General features: G+C 50.1%; 1 protein-coding gene across 9 annotated transcripts in view; it reads left to right on the forward strand.

Moving 5' to 3' along the window:
• SUSD6 (sushi domain containing 6) overlaps positions 1-17,612 on the forward strand; it is a 92,060-nt gene extending 74,448 nt beyond the window's left edge. For all 9 annotated transcript variants that reach the window (XM_055088563.1, XM_028496091.2, XM_028496092.2 and 6 more), the window contains 4 exons: positions 10,419-10,616; positions 11,613-11,751; positions 15,245-15,663; positions 17,494-17,612. In XM_055088563.1, the coding sequence (XP_054944538.1) occupies positions 10,419-10,616; positions 11,613-11,751; positions 15,245-15,663; positions 17,494-17,519 (782 nt within the window). In that variant the 3' untranslated portion in view covers positions 17,520-17,612. The remainder of the gene's footprint in view (positions 1-10,418; positions 10,617-11,612; positions 11,752-15,244; positions 15,664-17,493) is intronic.
• Positions 17,613-19,122: the final 1,510 nt, after the last annotated feature.

Raw genomic sequence — 19,122 nt, forward strand, 5'->3', positions numbered from 1 at the left:
CCTGGCTCCCTAGCTCTGCTTGTGTCCCAACATCCTGGGGGCGGGGGCGGCAGACAATTGTGGGCGCTGCTCTGTAGGTCACTACATTGGGTGGGGGCTTTAGATGCTGTACAGCCCAGGCCTGGAGCAGCAGGAGAAGGAGAGTGGTCCTCCTGCCTGCCCGTTTTATAGCAGTCATACAGTGTAGGGGTGGGGTAGGGGGTGCAGTCCCAGCTGACAGCATGTCCCCCAAGTCCCTGAGCTGTGAGAACAAGAGGGGGTGAAGGGGTAACAGGCCATATGGAGGCCATTTGTCAGCCAAGAGCAGCCCGGTCTCTGCTGAGAAGTGGGGAAGGGGCTGGCATATTACTGAGCTGGAGGAAGAGGGAGCAAAGCAAGCCCCTCCAAAGTATTCATGCTTCTCTGCTCTCTGCCTGTCCTCTCTCCAGATATCCAGAAATTTCTGAAGCAGTCCTTTTTCTTTTCTTTGCCAGAGTCTTTGCCCTACCCCATTTCCAAAAACCAGAGGTAAGAATTTAGTTTACAATGTGAAAATAAATGTAAAGAATTTATCAGTGCCTACTGTGTGCCAGGCATGATGCAAGACAGTTTCAGGTACACAGTTTCATCTGTCCCCTCAAACACTTTACGGAGGTGGGTATTGGCTGTCAAGGAGTAAGGCTCAGAAGAGCTCAGGCAGTTGACAGGGTTGCAGGGCAGGCCTCTAGGTCAAACCCAGATTCATCCATCAGACCATGCTCTGACTCTTTGTGGCCCTCATCCTGGTTGGCTGGGAGAATATTTTCACTGGTAGATGCCAACTTAGAGAACATGAGATGTACTATGCAGAGGGAGTCTCTTTGCTGTGAAACCGTGCAGCTCAGGTTGGGACTTGAACCCATGTGTCAGGACTCGAACCCAGCCTAAACCGAGATTGGGACTTGAACCCAAGGTCTTTTAATTGAGATCACACACCTGGTTTCAGGACTTAATGAAGCTCAGGTTCTTGATGTCTCATTGCAGAAAGAATTCAGTGAGAGACAAAGTGATAGGTAAGAAGTGGATTTATTTAGAGAGAAACACACTCCACAGACAGAGAGTGGGCCATCTCAGAAGGCGAGAGGCTCCGGAAATATGGGGTGGTTAGTGTTTATGGGCGGGGTGATTTCTTAGGCTAAGGAGTGGGAGGATTATTCCAACTATTTCTGGGGGAAGGGGCGGGGATGTCCAGGAATTGGGCCACCGCCCACTTTTGACCTATTATGGTTGGCCTCAGAACTGTCATGGCGCTGGTGGGTGTACCATTTAGCTAATGCATTGCAATGAGCGTATCATGAGGTTCAAGGTCCACTGGAAGTGGAATCTTCCGCCATCGTGGATCTGGTTAGTTCTAATCAGTTTTGTCTTGTCCTATGGCTGTGTCATTCTTTTAAAGGTTGTGCCCTACCCCCTTCCCTCCTGTTTCAGCTGTTACCTGCTCCTGACTTATCTCAAATCGGAAACCATGTGACCCTTTGCATTTAAAAACAAGGTAGTGCCTTGAAATGTGGGCAAAATTTTCCAAGTCAAGTCAGTTTTCTACTAAGCGTCTACTCTCTGCCAGATTCTGTGCCGGGTTCTGGGAATACAAGAATCAGAACAGGAAGCAGAACAAATGCTTGCCCTACAGCTTGGGTAGGTGGGTGGGTTAATGGAGAGGTGGGGGAAGGACTGACCTGTGAGAAAATAATTGCGGAGACAACAATCCAGTGATGTTTATAGAGAGGTGTGAAGATGTTAGGGGAAAACAGAGGAGGAGTAATAAAGCTGCTTTTTATTGAACACTTGGTGTGACAGGCCCTTTACCGGGTACTTTACCTGCATGATTGTGATGAATCTGCACAGCGCCCCTGTGAGGTACGTACCTTTAGTGTCCCCATCTTACAAATGAGGGAACTGGCGCATAGGAAGATCTGCCTGAGCCCACGTGGTGGTGGGAAACTGTCAGAGCGGTACACACCCCGGGTGCTCTCACTGTAGGCGCAGGCTGGTAGTCTCTACCCTGTGCTGCTTAGTTCTCTTTGGGACAGTGTCCTGGAGCAGGCGACCTTGGAACTGAGTCTTGAAAGATGGGCTGGGTTTCAGTTGACCCCGTTGTAGTTTCAGGTCAGGGTTTCCAGGCAGAGGATTAGCACTTCTTCTTTCAGAATGACTAGGGACTTTGATGGCTACTTCCAGGTGACAAGAGTTTTTATGTTTGGGGCAGGGTTCAATAAAGAAAATGTTCTTCCTTCTTGTGGGCTCTGACCTGCTGGCTGGCATGTCCCCTCTCCTGTGAGGTCGGGGGAGTGAGGGATTCAGGCCTAAAACAAGAGGGACAGGCTCTGAAGCCACACCCACTTGTGAGCTGCCTGGCCCCTGGAGCAGGGCTTGGGCTGGGCCCCTCTCAGGCAGGTGGTGCTGGGGGCCTGCGAGGAGCTGTGGGGACAGCCTAAGCTGTGGTGGCTTCTGCCACAGAGCCTCCACCCCGGCTCCAGGGCCACACCCTGGGAAGGGCTTGAGCGCCCCGCAGCTGGCCCTCCTCCCGGCATGTGGAAAGTTCTCATGAGAAAAGGGATCCTGGCTGGACAATGGGCTTCCTGTCTGACTGCTGGGAAGGTTTGTCTTAGAGGAGAGGAAGGTTGCAAATGGCATGAGAAATCCTCTCTTCCTTCTCGCTGCAGCCTGTTTTAGACTTTTGACTATTTGAGTGGGGTCAGGAAGGTAGAAAGCCAGGGAAAGCCATGGACAGAAGCAGCCCTTGGTTCTCTCTTGAGTGAGCTGACCTCCGCCTGCCTGGTTCTCTGACCTCACCACGTGCCCAAGGTAGGAATCTGCCCTGATGCTGGATGCAGGAGCCTCTGCACAGACAGGATGCTTTTCCTGGAGCCTCTCACATCCTGTGCTCAGTTCAAAACTGCGGTGGCTGTAGGACTTTTATGAAGGAATCTCGGGAGGTGGTGAGGCTGGCCATCCACCCAGCTTACACAGATTTGCCAATGGCAGACTCGGAGGCCATCTGGTTCAGTGCCTGCGTGTACTGAAACTGAGTCCCAGAGAGACCAGTGTCCATGGGCAGCACCCAGATTTGTCTTTGTCACTGGGCTCCTCTCTCTGTGGCTCCCTTTCCAAGATGCGGGTGTGGGAGGAGAAGCTGGGCTCAGCACCCTTGCTGCTGCCCAGGGAGTGCCGTGGAGTGGGACGCCACCGCTCCTGGCTTCAAATACTGACTCTGCCTCTTACCTGCTGGGTGACCTTGAGCAAGTTTCTTAACCTCTCTCACTCAATTTGCTTACCTGTATAGTGTTATAATAATGTTTCTTACAGGGTTTCTGTGAAGTTTAAATGAGTTAAACATGTAAAGTGCTTAGACTGGTACTTGGCATATAGTCGATGGTCAGTGACTAGGAGCTGTAATTACTGAGATTTCTAAAGGAGGCCTCAGAAGGAACCTTTAGACTATAGTCAGATGGGATACCCCAGCCCCACCTTGCATTTGTCTGGAATGCCCAGTACCAACTTTCTGGGGAGGCTTGCTTTATAGTTAGTTAATGCCTAATAGTATTCCAAATGAATTTTTTATTTAAAAATTCTTTGAATTATCCATCAGAAAAGTACACATAAAGGTATAATTCAATAGATTTTCATAAATTGAACCTTTGTAACTAGCCCAAAGTCAATAAATAGTGTATTACCAACATTCTGGAAGCACCTCCCCCACTCCTTTTTTTTTTTTTTTTTTTTTTTTGTGATACGCAGGCCTCTCACTCTCACTGCTGTGGCCTCTCCCGTTGCGGAGCACAGGCTCCGGACGTGCAGGCTCAGCGGCCATGGCTCACAGGCCCAGTTGCTTTGCGGCATGTGGGATCTTCCGGAACTGGGGCACGAACCCATGTCCCCTGCATCGGCAGGCGGACTCTCAACCACTGCGCCACCAGGGAAGCCCTGGGGAGGCTTTCTTGAGGAGAATTATCTCCCCTTTGAACTAGTAAGCTCACACCTTTCACAGAGTAGCTAGACGTTCCAAAGGCCTAGTCCATCGGGGGATGAGCCGCAGAATGGAGCCTGGTGTCCTTCCCTCCTCTGCAGGCCCACCTTGGCTTCGTGGTCAGGCCTGCAGCTCAGGAGCCAGAGCGCCTGTTGAGTCATTTAGAGATGTTGTGGCTTGGAGCAAATGACTCAACTCAGCTAAGCCTCGTTGTTCTTATCTATAAAATGGAGAAAATATAGTACCCGTTTTCGTGTAAAGAGAGAGCTCAGAAGAGTGCTTGGCACATGTAATAACGCTGTTTGCAATAATTATTATTTTCCTTGTCTTATGTGCAAAAAAGAAATCTGCACGTTTGAATGCCTTTTTTTTTTTTTTTCTCTGTTTTTGCCTTGCTTTTTCTCTGGCTCTCTCTGTTCCTAGCAAACCATTGAGAGCTAGAAGTAGAAATTGGACCTTCATATATCAAGAAAGGGCTTTGAGAGCAAGCACATGAACAGGGCTTTAAAAAACAACCTGAAGGGACCCTCAGCGCTCCATGGTGTCTTCATCTGCTGTTAGCCTCCTGTCTCACACTCAGTCGTGTGGTCTGAACCCTTCCCACTGTTCTCAGATCCCTAGCATCTGTGCCGTCCTGTACAATGGCCACTAGCCCCAGGTGGCTATTGAGAGCTTGAAATGCGATTAGTGTGGCTTGAGATGCGCTGTAAGTGTTGACTTACTATGAAGAAAAGAATATAAAATATCGCATTAATAAATTTTTATATTGATTATGCGTTGAGCTATCAAAAATGTATTTTGCATATATTGGTTAAATAAAATATATTATTAAAATGAATTTCACCAGTTGTACATTTTTAATGTGGCTACTAAGAAAATGTAAAATCACCTGTGTGGGGCTTCCCTGGTGGCGCAGTGGTTGAGAGTCCGCCTGCCGATGCGGGGGACGCGGGTTGGTGTCCCGGTCCGGGAGGATCCCACGTGCCACGGAGCGGCTGGGAGCCGTGGCCACTGAGCCTGCGCGTCCGGAGCCTGTGCTCCGCAACGGGAGAGGCCACAACAGTGAGAGGCCCGCGTACCACAAAAAAAAATAAATAAATAAAAATAAAAAATCACCTGTGTGGCCGCATCATATTTCTGTTGGACAGTATTGTGCTAGGTGTGTGCTTTCCATCCATTCCTTCCTCCCCTTTCTCCCGTTTCTCTTTGCCTGGTCTCTCACCTTCCTCTGGTCGCCAGCGGTTCTCAGATGAACAGAAAAGATGTCCCTACCCAGAAGGTCACCCCAGGCCAATAGAAGAGCTCACCTTTGAACACTTCCTTCTTTAATTTACATCAGAGTTGGCTGTGCATGTGTCCGTGTCCTGTAGACTGTAAACTTTCTGAGGGCATGGTCCTGTCTCCTTTACTTCTGTGGCCCTGCTAGAGCGTCTAGTGAGGAGATGCTCTCTCTAACTGTTTGATGGAGTTACAGCCACACAGGGACATGTCTGATAATGCCTCAGCCGTGTCCCTGATGACCACAGCTGCCATGTTGGTGTGCTGGGTTTGGGGGAACCACTTCCTTCTCCCCTGAATGCCCAGGGAAGCTTTTCTCTGGCCATCCTTTGAACACCTTCACTGAGCACCTATTTCTCTGTGCTCAGTTGTGTTTTAAATGCCATTGCACTGGTTTTGGTGTAAAATGACATTATTTCAAACCTGCAAGTGAACACTGACACAGTTTCTTAAGCCCTCAGGCACTGTGTGTGGGAGTATAGTGTTTTCTTGATAAGTGACATCAGATGGACACCTCTTAGGTTGAGTCTTTTTAACTGCACTAGGTGTTTACATGTCTGCTTCCTCTCCTCAGGCTGATCTTCACACTCCCTACACCCCACACCTCGTTTTAAAGGGGCTCAAGTATTTGTTCAGTTTGTTAAACTGAACACTTTGACCCCAGGGCCATTCCTGGAGCTTGTTTTTGATTCCCTTGTTATGGAATCTTATAAGACTTTGTTTTGTCTTTAATTTGTCTCTTCCTCCTAAAAGTCTCGTCCCCAAAATGGCAAAAGCAAAATACATTTAGAAGTGCTGACTGGGGAGTTCTTGTTGGTTTCTGCTAAGGGTTTTAGGCTGTGGGGACGCCGGGGTAGAAGTATCAGCCAGATCGACTGGCGTCTCTCCTCCGTCTGCACCTTCACCAGCTGGTCACATGGTCTCTCGCTCAATGACTGCTGTGCTCCAGGCCCTCTGCCGGGCCCCCTGGAGAATTACCTCACTGCTTTCCTGCGCTCACTGGAGGCCTAAGTGGGTGTAAGAGATAACGGAAAGCGGAGAAGGAAACTAAGGAGAGCTAATTGATTTTTTTTCTGTAAAATTTCCATCTTCTGGCTTTCTCCCTCTCTTTACGCAGCTTTGCCAAATCAGATGAGTTCATTGTCTTCTTGGGGCTAGGAACAGAGCTTGAAACTCCCCCTGCGGACCTGGGGTTGTCAGAGAGCAAGCCTGATTAAGTCAGCCTCTTGCCCAGAACAGGGGCTTCCGGAAGCCACTGAATGATTTATTTGCTCTTCCTGATGTTCTTCCCGTTCCTGTGAACCCCAGGCGTCACTGAGAGGGTCCTCTCCAACACCTGCTCTTTGCCATGGCTCTCCCACTCTGCTCTTTGACTGGGCAAGAGGGCCATATTTTTTTCCTTATGTTCTTGGCGTCTTAAAACAATCTTGCCTTTTTCTGACTTTTCCTTCTAAGGCCTCCTTGTTTCTTCCTCGGACCTGGGGCAGTCCCTTTGTGACGCTGAACCTAATGTACTGTAGTTTGTTTCCTTTGTATGATCCTCATAGACAAACATAAAAGAACTTTTGTCCAGTTCATTTCACCATGCAAGGGTTGCTCTACTGCTGACCTACTCTAAAAGCTCTCTCCACTTCTGTCCATCTTATATCAAATTCAGCTCCTCTTGTAATTCTGCCCATTGATTATAGTATAAACACCTCCTGTTGCAGCCAAGGCCCCTCTACAAGATGGCTTCATCACAATATTATTAATACTATTACTACTACTACTGTTATCATCATATTTTATTTATTTATTTGGCCAAGTTCTCTTATGCAGCCAAGCTAACCTAGGCTACTTGATGCTCTCTGGGCTTAATCTACACTGTCCTACTTTGGTGCATTAGCTTCAAACCACCACCTCCTTTCCTGCTGAAATCAAGCCCCATTGGAAATGCCACTTCCTCCACGAGCCGTCCCCAGCCGTTCCCCACACAAGGTTGGTCTCTTCTGCTCTGAGCTCCCTCTCTTGTGACACTAATCCCTTTTTTTGACGTGTGTTAGAATAAATCTGTGTGGAGTATCTTTGGAGAGAGGCACTGAGTTGACTAGGAAAGGAGAAGGGCTTACTTTCCACATTCACCCTCTTACTTTTTGGATTTTGTACCATGTATATATTTCCTATGATTTTTTTTTCTATGAAGGTATTATTTGCATAACAAAGGACCCAGTCTATAAAACATTAGAAGATATTGGAGAGTATGTTTAGGAAAATGTCCTTACCCAAGATACAAAACCCAGAAGCCATGAAGAAAACAACTTTTAAAATATATGTGTCGGGACTTCCCTGGTGACGCAGTGGTTAAGACTCCAAGCTCCCGGTGCAGGGGGCCCAGGTTTGATCCCTGGTCAGGGAACTAGATCCCACATGCATGTCGCAACTAAGAGTTCGCATGCCACAACTAAGGAGCCAGCGAGCCGCAACTAAGGAGCCCACCTACCGCAACTAAGACCTGGTGCAACCAACCTAATTAATTAATTAATTAATTAAAAAATATATGTGGGTGGACTTACTTGTCATACCCCTGTTTGGCTACAAGTACCTGAAGTGTTTATCTTTCTATCCTTTTTCAGAGCATAGCACAATGATCCCTACACAGTAATCAGTAAATATTAGTTGAATTGAAATAGAATTGTAAGTCGCCTCTTTGTAGACCTCATTTTTTGCACGTATAAAATGGGTGCCAGGTGATGTCCAGGGCCCCTCTCAGAGATTCCGTGAAGATGTGGGCTTTATGGGCAGAAGTACCCAGCAGAGCAGGAATGGTTTTAGAATCAGCAGCCCTTCCCCTGGGACCGTCTTCCCCAGCACACTGGACATGTAAGTGGGTCCTGCCTGTTTTCGGGAGCTGCCCTCCGGGTGCTCATCATTACGCTGAGGAAATGAACCAATTAGACACAACCCAAGGAGAGCCGGGAGAATCTGTGGCAGGCTTGTTGCCCTGAACAAAAGAGGGTAAGTGTAAAGGGTAAAGCAGTTTGCTGAGGTTCCTTTGGAAATCCAGCTGGCCAGCTCTTTGAACTACTTGGCCAGAGTTTAGAGAGGCACCAGAAGGGATGTGATGCCTGTGTCTCCCTCCTGTTCAGGACCTTGGGCAAGGTGGGTGGTGTGGGAAGCATCTAGAGGAGGAGGAGGTGTGTGCTTAGAGGGGACTGAGGGGGCTTCTTTGGGCTCATCTGCCGGTTTCAGAGAGGCTGCGCAGACTTCTCTGGATCCCTGTGGACCTACCCCAGGGTTTTAGTAGCTTTAAATATGGAGTCTTTTCTCCCAGTCTCAGTGATCAGCAGCCCAAGGGCAGGGAGCTACCATCTCTTTTTCGACTTAGTATCCACCCCACAGCCTGGCTGGCAGTCATCTTGCTTAATAGCAGGTTGAAGGGAAGTGGTATTTGGTGAGAGAGTGGTGGGTGGTCCCATGAAGGGAGAGCACCTTATCTCAGACAGTCAGAGACTCCAGGTCTGTTAGAGGAAGTGAAGAAAAGAAACCCAGCAGTTCTTATTCTCATACTGATGTCCTTGTGGTAGTCACAATGGGGAAAGGGTATTTGTCAGCAAAATCAAATGTCCTTTAGAGACTTTCATCTTTCCTGCCTTGGTAAGGCTTGTGGTAAGTTGAAGTTTCTGGGTGCCTGGCCACCTGCCAGCATGTCTTCTCCCGCAGCCCAGCCTTCCTAACAGTGATCCCCTAGTGCCCCTCCTGTCCCCTCCTGTTTTTGCTTAGGCATACCCCATGATCCATTGCCTGGGGACTTCAGTTCTGTAGTGTCTGTCCAGGCTCAGAAGGGGAGGCTGCCTTCTCCCTGGGCTGCTCAGGCCTTCCGGCTCCTCTGAGGTATTACTGCAACTTACCTACACCAGCGTTCCCACCACACTTAGGTACCACTTGCCATCTCCCTAACTGACCCGTTCAAAGGGGAGGCAACCTTGGCATATGCACTCCTTAAAGGCCCGCTCACTCCTGGGGTGGAAGCAGTGTCTGCTGGTGGGAAGAGCACAGGTTTTAGAATCGGAAGCCCTGGCTCTGCTCCCAGGTCTGCCTGACTTGGCTAAAAGTCATCTAACTTTTGTGGGCCAGTGTCCTCATCTTCAAAGGGAGAAAGGATAACCACCTCACAGAGTTGTCAGAGGAATAAATAAGATAGGCGGTCAATGAAGGTGCTTTTAAAACGAAACAGTCCTACCTGAATGAAAAATAATGGGCGTTACTGTGGGATAGAGACGAGAGATGCCAGTGACCGCTCTAGTCAGGGAATGGGTGGTGCACGGGGGCTTGGGAAGCCTCCCAGGAAATGCATCAGAAATCCCCTCTGATGCCGAGAAGTCACATTTTTATTATGCGAAGGAATCCTTTCTGGTACTGATGTTGGAAACAAGGCTAATGTTTCCCCTGTGCAGGTTACCGGTGTTTTATCACCTGTCACTCTGATTCGTTGTGTATTTCAGTAAGTTTTATTAAAACCACATTATGCGAATGCATTATTTCATTCTTTTTTATTGGCTGAGTAATAGTCCATTGTACATATGTACCATGGATGGCCCTGGAGATTATCATAGTAAGTGAAGTAAGTCAGAGAAAGAGAAAGACAAATATATATCGCTTTTATGTGGAATCTAAAAAAAAAAAAAAAGATACAAATGAACTTATCTACAAAACAGAAACAGACTCACGGACTTAGAGAATGAACTTATGGTTACCAGGGGTGAAGGGTGGCAGGGAGAGGGATAGACTGGGAGTTGAAAAAAAAAAAGAATACACAATTCGTCATCATAAAAAAAAAAAAATGCTGAAAAAAACCCCACATGCTCTAGATCTCTAAGTTCAGCTTTGTCAAAGTCTACTGTTCGGTGATGGGTGCATTTGTCCTAAGGCGCAGTGCTGGGGAGGGAGGGCGAGGGGAAGTGCTGCAAGCAGCCAAGTTTCCCCTGTTGCCAGGGTGCCTCCCTCTGTCATTGGCAACCTGAACTTGCAGAGTTTGGCCAGCTGCCTTTCCAAGGGGCTGGCTCTTTGCTCCTGGTGTGTTTCCTGCCGAAGCCCTCAGAGCTGCCCCTCTCTGTCGCTGATGGCAGTCTCGCTGGAAAACCTCACCACTGTACCTCCACTCTTTGTGTCTTTGCAGTGTGTTCCCTGCCCCCGGAGCCAGAGAATGGTGGCTACATCTGCCACCCCCGGCCCTGTAGAGACCCCCTGAACTCGGGCAGCGTCATCGAGTACCTGTGTGCTGAAGGCTACATGTTGAAGGGTGATTACAAATACCTGACGTGTAAGAATGGCGAGTGGAAGCCAGCCATGGAGATCAGCTGCCATCTCAACGAGGGTCAGTTTGGCAGATGAGAGAGGGGTGCTGCTGGGCTTCTGCTTTCTTCTAACTCCCGGGAAGTGGTGCCCGCTCCCTCCGGAGCCCCCTGTGCTGTGGGGCAGCATGGCCCTTCTGATGCCCTGCAGCCTCCCTTCCTTTGGGATTTCATGTCTCTGTGAAAGACATTTGGATTGCTGGTGCGTGTCCCAGTGCATTTCAGCCGAGCCCCCGAGGCATCTGCTGTGCTGTGTAAAGTCCCTTTGATGCACCGGGTCTCTTGTTTGCCTAGCCCAGTGCCGGTGACCTTTGACTGTGTTCTGCTAACCCATGAGCACGGTGCGAGCACCTTCTGTAGTGTCTCTTTTATATTATTTTTCCTTGAATGGAAGTGGACTGTTTTGTTACGGAGCTGCAGTCCAGCTGGCCAGAAGACCTATCCCCCTCCGCCGCCTCCTGTCATGCATGACAGGAAATCCAGCTGCCTGCGGGAAAGTGTGTCATGCAGCCATCTTTGTGCTTTCACTCGAGCTTCAAGACCGTGACACCCCAGAGAAGCGGGGGGACAGGCCTGAGGTTTACAACTAAAGCTGCAGGATCTTAGACCAGATTGTTATTACCGCCCTGTTCTTATAAATTTTCCTGCCACATGGGTGGGACTTCAGGTGGTGGAATGATGTGTGCATTTGGATGGTTCATGTCTTCCAGCCTGCTATTGAGGACAGGATCAGATGGGGTTTATAAAGGTAAGATCTCTAGGGGTAAGTGAGTTTAGGTGTTAGATGGTCCTCCAAGGTCCAAAGTGAAGGGAATTTTAGATTCAGGAGCAGAATAGGGAAATGCCCCCTTTCCCTGATGTGAAAGCCACTCTGCACCGTTACTCCAGAAGTGGCCCTGGCCATACGTAGCGTGTCTCAGCGTGGCACTGTGCAGGGGGCCCTTGACAAGGTCAGCCGTGGGGCTCACGTTCCGTGTGTCAGGGTACAAAACACGTCTGACGATGGCTTGTTCCCGTAGACAAAGGCGCCCACGCGTCGCTTGGGGTCCCCACGCTGTCCATCGTGGCTTCCACTGCCAGCTCCGTGGCACTCATTCTCCTCCTCGTGGTACTGTTTGTGCTGCTGCAGCCAAAGCTGAAGTCTTTCCATCACAGCAGGTGAGCCAGTGGCGCGGGCGGCGTGCGTCACGGTGGAGGCTGGCCTTTGGCCGGCAGAGGGGTGCTGGTGGGCCAGAGGGGTGCTGGTGGGCCTGCTGGCCGCTGCTGGTCTGTGTGCACCCAGGGAAAGGGGAGGGCCCTGCCGTGTGTTAAACTTCCCGATGTGCCTGGCACTGTGCTTTTGCTTTGCATACATTGTCTTCATCCTCACAGGGTCGCTGCAGATTAGGAAACTGAGGCTCAGAGCGGTTAAGTCATTCACTCAGGGTCCTCCCTCTAGGTGATGACAGAGGTGAGATTTAAACCCCAGTCTGTCCAACTCTAGTGCCATGTTATTCCCCCTACATCAGTGGTTCCCAAAGTGTGGTCCCAGCAGTATCAGCATCACCTGGGAACTTGTTAGGAATGCAGATTTTCAGGCCCCACCCCAGACCAACAGAATGAGAAACTCTGTGTTTCTCAGGCCCTCCAAGCAGGCTCCTGTTTGTGAGCCACTGCCGTGTCTCCCTGTTCCCCTCTGCTGGATGCCCGTAGAGGCACCTGTGGGAAACTAAAAAGAAACGCCAACATGTGGGCCTCCATCCCCAGACATTCTGATTTATTTAGTTTGGGATGGGCGCCTGGCATTAGTGTTTTAAAAAGCTCCCCAGGTGGTTTCTGACGTGCAGCTAGGATTGGCAAGCACCGCACTGTACCATACTAGAAACGGAGGAAGTGGTTTTCTGGCCTACCTTTGTCACTTTCCTTTTTCCAGGTGAGTGCACCAGCCACAAATCATCCCAGACTGGATAGGTGAGGTTGGGGTGGGGATGGCCAATGGTGGGGACCTGGCCCCCAGTGGGTCCCTCAGGGTGGACTCTCCCAGGCTGGCATGGCCCCCTTACCTGCTTGGGTTGCCCTGGCCCTTCCTCGTTCCCTCTGAAGAAAACAGTTTATGTCCATCCACAGCCCTTCCTCAGTGACTGTTGTCAGGCAGAGGCACGAAGGAACAGACTAAAAACTGCATTAAATAAAATGCTCCCGGTTTGGAATGCACAGACAAGGACCAGTTTAATATCTGTGTACTGTGTGTGTGACTCCTCTTTCTTCTTGTTACTTTGTTTTGTTTGGGGCAGGGGGTAGCAGCTATTTTTAAAGGTAGTTAAACAATTAGTAGACTACAGAAGATTTGGAAGGGACTGTTTATTTGAAAGAATTGGCTACTGCCACATAAAGCCAACTCGAGCTGTTCCTCATTTCATCCAAATTAGGGATCGTTTTCCCCTGGTAGTTAACTAGTCAGTGTGTTCAAAGTAACTGATTTTGCCGAAGTGGAAGGGAGATTTGGGTTTCATTATAGACCCTGTTTAAATTTTGTACATCTATTACTTTTTAAACAAAAAAAAATGTTATTTTGAATAACGGAAGTTAAGCACATGCCAGAATGCACTCTGCTTTCGGATGCCACCCTGTCATCAAAGTTTCCCTTCTTTCCAGAAACGTCTGCGCACTTTTATGAGTGCCACTTCTGTCGTCCTCACTGTGTGTGTGCCATTTGTACTGGGTAGTACAGATTTTTATCTGCAAGTACAGGTGAGGAAATTGAGAACAAATAAAACAGTCCAGCAATAATAATATGGTCCAGCCATAGACCTTATGTGTCTCCTGGTGTGACACACAGAAGAGGACACGACATCACAGACAGTGCTGTGGCGTGTAGTGTTCTAGGCCGAGATTGGCCTGACTCTGATCCCAGGGAAATGATTAGACAGGTCCAAATCATGGGACATTCTAGGAGACAGCTGGCCTGGACTTTATAAAAAACGTCAGTGTCATGAGAGAAAATGATAGTGGACTGTTCTAGATTAAAAGAGATGCAAGAGACAGGACAACTAAGTGCAATGCATGATCCATAATTGGATTGTGGATGAAAACAAACAAGACAGCAGCTGAAGCAGATATATTTTTGGGTAGTTGGGAACATTTGTATTACAGTATTATACCAATGTTACTTCCAGGATGTAAATACTGTTGTAGTTATATAGGAAAAGAGGTTCTTGAGAGGTGTGTGCTAACTGCTGTCTTAATTAGTAAGAAATAACTTATTTTCAGAATGGTTCAGGAATCCCCTGGTGGTCTAATGGTTAGGACTCTGCCCTTCCACTGCCGGGGGCCTGGGTTCAGTCTGTGGCCTGGGAACTAAGATCCTGCAAGCCTCACAGTGGCAAAAAAAAAAAAAAAAAAAAAAAAAAAAAGTGCATGTATATAAAAGTAATCCAGAAAAGAAGTATTTGCATGGATAAATCTCCCAAACGTAATGTTAAAATGTTGAGTTAAATACAAAGCCAGACACACACACATGCATTTATTGTCTATCCCATTCATATAAAGATCAAAAATATGCAGAAATAACTGGTGTTGAAGGATTCATGTTTAGGCAGTAAAATTACTAAAAAGTCAAAGGAACGATTTTCATGAGAGTCAGGATCGTGGTTACTTTTGGTGATGAGGCGATAGGAATGGACACGGCGGGGGTGGGGTAGGCGATGCTGGCAGTGTTCTGTTTCTTGACCCAGCTAGGGCTTGTACGCCATGTTACCTCTGGAATAAATCAGCTGTACATTTTTTGATGTTTGTCTAATATTTGTGTTATAATGCACATATTTTTTTACGTTTATGAAGTTAAAAAAATTAAAAGGCAAGCAAAGTGGCTGAGTCAAAAGAATAAAATTCTTCAGTTTTTGAGTCCAGCGTCCCATTTCAAGACCACGGTGCTTCTTTTCCTCCTCCTCTTTTTATTTTTTTATTTTTTGCGGTATGCGGGCCTCTCACTGTTGTGTTCTCTCCCGTGGCGGAGCACAGGCTCCGGACGCGCAGGCTCAGCGGCCATGGCTCACGGGCCCAGCCGCTCCGCGGCATGTGGGATCTTCCCGGACCGGGGCACGAACCCGTGTCCCCTGCATCGGCAGGCGGACTCTCAACCACTGCGCCACCAGGGAAGCCCACTCCTCCTCTTTTTAAAAGGAGCTTTATGGAGATGTCATTTACATACCATGCAGTATACCCGCTCGAAGTGTACAGGCAGGGGTATATTCACGGGTATTTGTAGCCATCATTCTCCCACGTTCCTGTCTTAGCTGTGCTGAGTGAATGGCTTTATTTCCGGGTCTCTAGCTTCCTAGTTTTTGCACAGGACCAGAGGGCTAGGTGCCTGTGTACCCAGAGGTTAAGAACACAGTCTTTGGAAGCAGGGGGAATGGATTCACATCCTACCTTCCTCCCTTACCAGCTGTGCGACTGGGTAGGTTACTTAACTACCCTGAGCCTCATCTGCATTCTTGGTGAATCTACCTGAAAGGACTCAGGTGAGGACTCAGTGGGGTAAAGTGTGTAAAGCCCTTAGTGCCATGCCGGGTACATAGTAAGTGGGTAGAAACGGTTGGTGTTGTTGATATTGTGATATTTACCTGTGCATGTATTCTGATTCTTCCTTTGTCCTTTCCTACGGATGCAGGCGTGACCAGGGGGTGTCCGGGGACCAGGTTTCCATCATGGTCGATGGAGTCCAGGTTGCGCTGCCGTCGTATGAGGAGGCTGTGTACGGCAGTTCCGGTCACTGTGTGCCGCCCGCTGACCCCAGAGTGCAGATTGTGCTGTCAGAAGGGTCTGGGCCCAGTGGGAGGAGCGGGCCAAGGGAGCAGCAGCTGCAGGACCAGGGGGCCTGCTCCTCCGCAGGCGGAGAGGAGGAGGCCCCGGGCCAGTCTGGACTGTGTGAAGCCCGGGGCTCTCGGGGCTCGGAGACTGTGATGGTGCATCAGGCAGCCCCCTCTTCCTGGGTGGCCGGCTCAGGGAACAGCCGAGTGGCACACAAAGAAGCCCCCGATTCAGAGAACAGTGACATACAAAGCCTCACGTCGGAGGACTACACAGATGGTAGGTGCTCTGTGCTGATCGTAAGTTATTATCTGCTCAGGGTCCTTGCTGGGATTGAGGAAGGACTGCGAACCTTTCTGATAATTGGTGTATCTGGCGGCAAAGAAAGATGATACCTGGGGGATTATCCTACAAAATAGAATTTTACCCTCGGAGCCCCAGGTAGGCCCTTGGGCTCTGTATAGGGAGGCTTTTCACTGTTGTCTGTGAATTTTAATAGGTTTGGAGTCTCCGAAACTATTCATGGCCTCAGGGATATGCTAAATCAAAGGGTAGACAGCCGGTTGGAGGTGGAGTGGGGCCTGTCCTCTTGTTATAATTTTTATGTTCCTGAAAGAACAGGAATGACAAGGAGGTGTGGGGTCTTATGACAGAGGAAACTGGAGCCTGTCTCTCCCAGAGCATTCCAGCTGCTTCATTTTAAATAGGAGCATGCCAGGTCCCGTGCTAGTTGGTTTTCTTGCACTGTGTCAGTCAAACCTCACAGTGATCCTGAGAAGTGGGTATTATTACCAGCCCCATTTTACAGATAGGGATACTGAGGCTCAAAGAGGTTAAGTCACTTGCCCATTGGTAGGTAGCTGAGCTGGGATTTGAAGCCGATGGATCTGCTCCCAAACTTGCGTTATAGCCCCGTGGTGCCATGCTGCCTCCCAGGTCACTCCAGGTCCTTTGTGGCAAACCAGCCAGAGAACAAAATTGCCCCCTCCTGACACCTCTGCCTTTACCGGAGCCTGGAGAGTCGAACATTGGGATTGAGTCTGTCATTTTAAAAAACACCTTTACGTAAAATCCCACCGTGGTTCAGGATGCAGACTGAATCTAGATGTTTCCCACTGTGGTTCAGGATGCAGACCGAATCTAGATGTTCCCCTTTAGAAAGTGAGGACTTCTATACTTGCCAACCCCCCCGTAAAAGAGCCTTAGAGAAAACTCTCTGTTTCCTGTGAGTCCTGGGCACAGTTAATGTGTACGGTTTAGAATATCTGAAAGCAAAGAAGTTGGAAATTCTTAAGTGCAGATCAGGTGTAGGGTTTCCTGATTGTCAGCAGCATGCTGTGTGTCTGCACGTATTGACACAAACCTCAGCCCTTATCCTTCCTAAGGAGCCAAGGTGGTGCCAGCTCTTCTGCCTTCTCCTCCTTGCTCCCTTGCTTTGTTCCATGTATTGAACAAGCGTTTTTCGGAGCCCGTCTTGTGCCAGGTGCTGGATTAGGTTTCAGGTGTGATGGAAAGAACTGTGAAACATGCTCTCTGCCCACATGGATTGTCAGTCAGTTGGGAAGATGGAGCCTATACTTGAGAAAAAATGGAACCAAGAATGGTAGGGTCCATGTCAGAATGAGGAGTGCAAAAAACAAGACACATAGGTTATCGAGTTGGTTACAGGCTAAGCCTGAGCTGTCTGGGGCTGACAGATGAGTCAGCTAAGACCCAGAGACGGGGAGTGATTTACTCAGTATCACACAGCTGGAGGATGGCTTGAAGGAGGAGGTGAGACTTAGCAGGGCTCAGGAGCCTCATAGGGCGAGAATAAGGATAGAAAGAGAAGCAGCTAAACCAGCAGAGTTAAAGCAGAGAAGAGGGTTCAAGGTGGTAGGACCAGAAGGGGTTTGAATACCGGACTGAATGTTCAGATTTTGTCACACAGGCAGAGGGAGAGATGAGCAAGGAAGGCCTAGAAAAGGGTGAGGGATTTGGGCTACCTAGAAGCGTGTGAGTAGGGCATTTTATTTCTTTCAACGTGGGATCCCTGCGACGGGGTCAGGTGTGCTGCAGAGTCACTCACACGGGCTAACCACTGTTCTCTCCATCCTCCTCTGCCCGCAGATATCCCACTGTTGAAAGAAGCATGAGGGCTGCCGCTGGCTTCTCTCCTCTCTGCCCTTCCTCCCTCTCCCTGTGGGTTTGAGCACCGCGTACTCCAGCTGCCCTGCCCGGATACCTGAGCTGCCACCTGTGTATCTGTGTATCTCTGTATCTCTGAGGGCCTGCAGGCCCACCTTGGCTGGAAACTCAAGGAAGATTCTCACCATCTGCCTGCTGGACAGCTGGAGGAGCTGGCTTTTTGCCTGGCCCAGCCTTCCCGTCTGTGTCGGGGACATCGTTGAATGTGCTGGATTGAACCCTTCCTTTCCCTGAGCCCTCCGGGTCCGCTCCAGCGAGCGAGCGCTTGGGCGGCAGCCCCTGTGGGCCCGAGAGCGCTGCGTTTACTTGTGCCTTCCTCCCGCCCGTCCAGTGTCTCTGTCACGTGGGCTTGTTGCTGTCCTGCAAGCCTTCGTGGCGGCACTCTGCCACACAGGGGGCCGGGCCTGGGTCTGGCCTGTTTCCTTTGGGGGCTGGCACCGCTGCCCTTAGCAGGAACAGATCCGAGAGTGGCTCGAATTGGGGCAAGAGTGTGGCTCCCTTGGCCTACCCTTGGTTGACACTGGTGGCGCATCGCTTGGCTGAGCAGGGAGGCTGTGTCAAGTCATGCCAGACCTGTCCCAGCGCCCAGCTCTGTAGCTCAGAGGTGCCGGCGCCTGGCCCTGTCGAGTTTCCAAGAAGCATCCAGAAGATCCCAAGGGAGGGGAGGACGATGGCTGATAATGATCGTCTTCCGCATATGCAAGTTCTCACTTCCTACTTCAGCATCTGGCCTTCCTGGCCTCGGTCTTTCCTCTTTCCCTGGAGCATAGCGGGGAGCTGCATGCGGCCTCCTGGGTTTGCTCCTACGCAGCTCCGGCTTCCTTGCTGGCCGAGGCCCGAGGCGAATCATCCACGGGACCGGAGTGTTGCTGAGAGGCCATGGGATTCCCGTCTGGTCACTGGCAGTTGGGGCCAGTTGCCCTGTTCTGGGTTCGTGGTGAGGGAAGGGGGCCTGAGAGGCGCCGGCCGACCGTGTCCCCAGGTAGCTGCAGGCAGCTCCGCCCCGGTCCTGAGGGTCCTCCTCACCACAGTCACGTGCCTTAGTAACTGTGCCCAGGAAGCATCCTGCTGCTTGCCTCGCTGCTGCTGCTTTTCCTCGTTCCGCCCTCCCCTGCGGCCCCTCCACTCGTCACAGCTGGCAGACGACTCCCTGGTCTTCCCGGCACCGGGAGGGCCCAGGACACAGTCGGCGTGCGCGCGCGCACACACGCACGCGCGCACGCGCACACACGCGCGCACACACACACACCCACACACACACACACACTCACCCCCCCACACACACACACCCATCCCCCGGCTTGTTGGTGGAGATGGTTTGGAAGCAGCCTGGCTCCGGGGCCCTGCCTGCTGGGGCCGCTCCCTCGGCCGAGTGTCCCGTGCTGACAGGGCTGCTGCCTCTTCAGGAGATGTGGCACTACGGAGCGGGTGTTACTGTTCTGTTTCTGAAGCACCGCGCCTCCGCTCCTTCCCCCAGCCTCTGTCTGGGGTGGTGAAAATAGTAGAGCCCGATGTGTTTCCAGTTCCTGACCTAACAGGGCAGCTCGGGGC

The sequence above is a fragment of the Physeter macrocephalus genome, chromosome 11, assembly GCF_002837175.3.
Source record: "Physeter macrocephalus isolate SW-GA chromosome 11, ASM283717v5, whole genome shotgun sequence".
Taxonomy (NCBI): Eukaryota; Metazoa; Chordata; class Mammalia; order Artiodactyla; family Physeteridae; genus Physeter; species Physeter macrocephalus.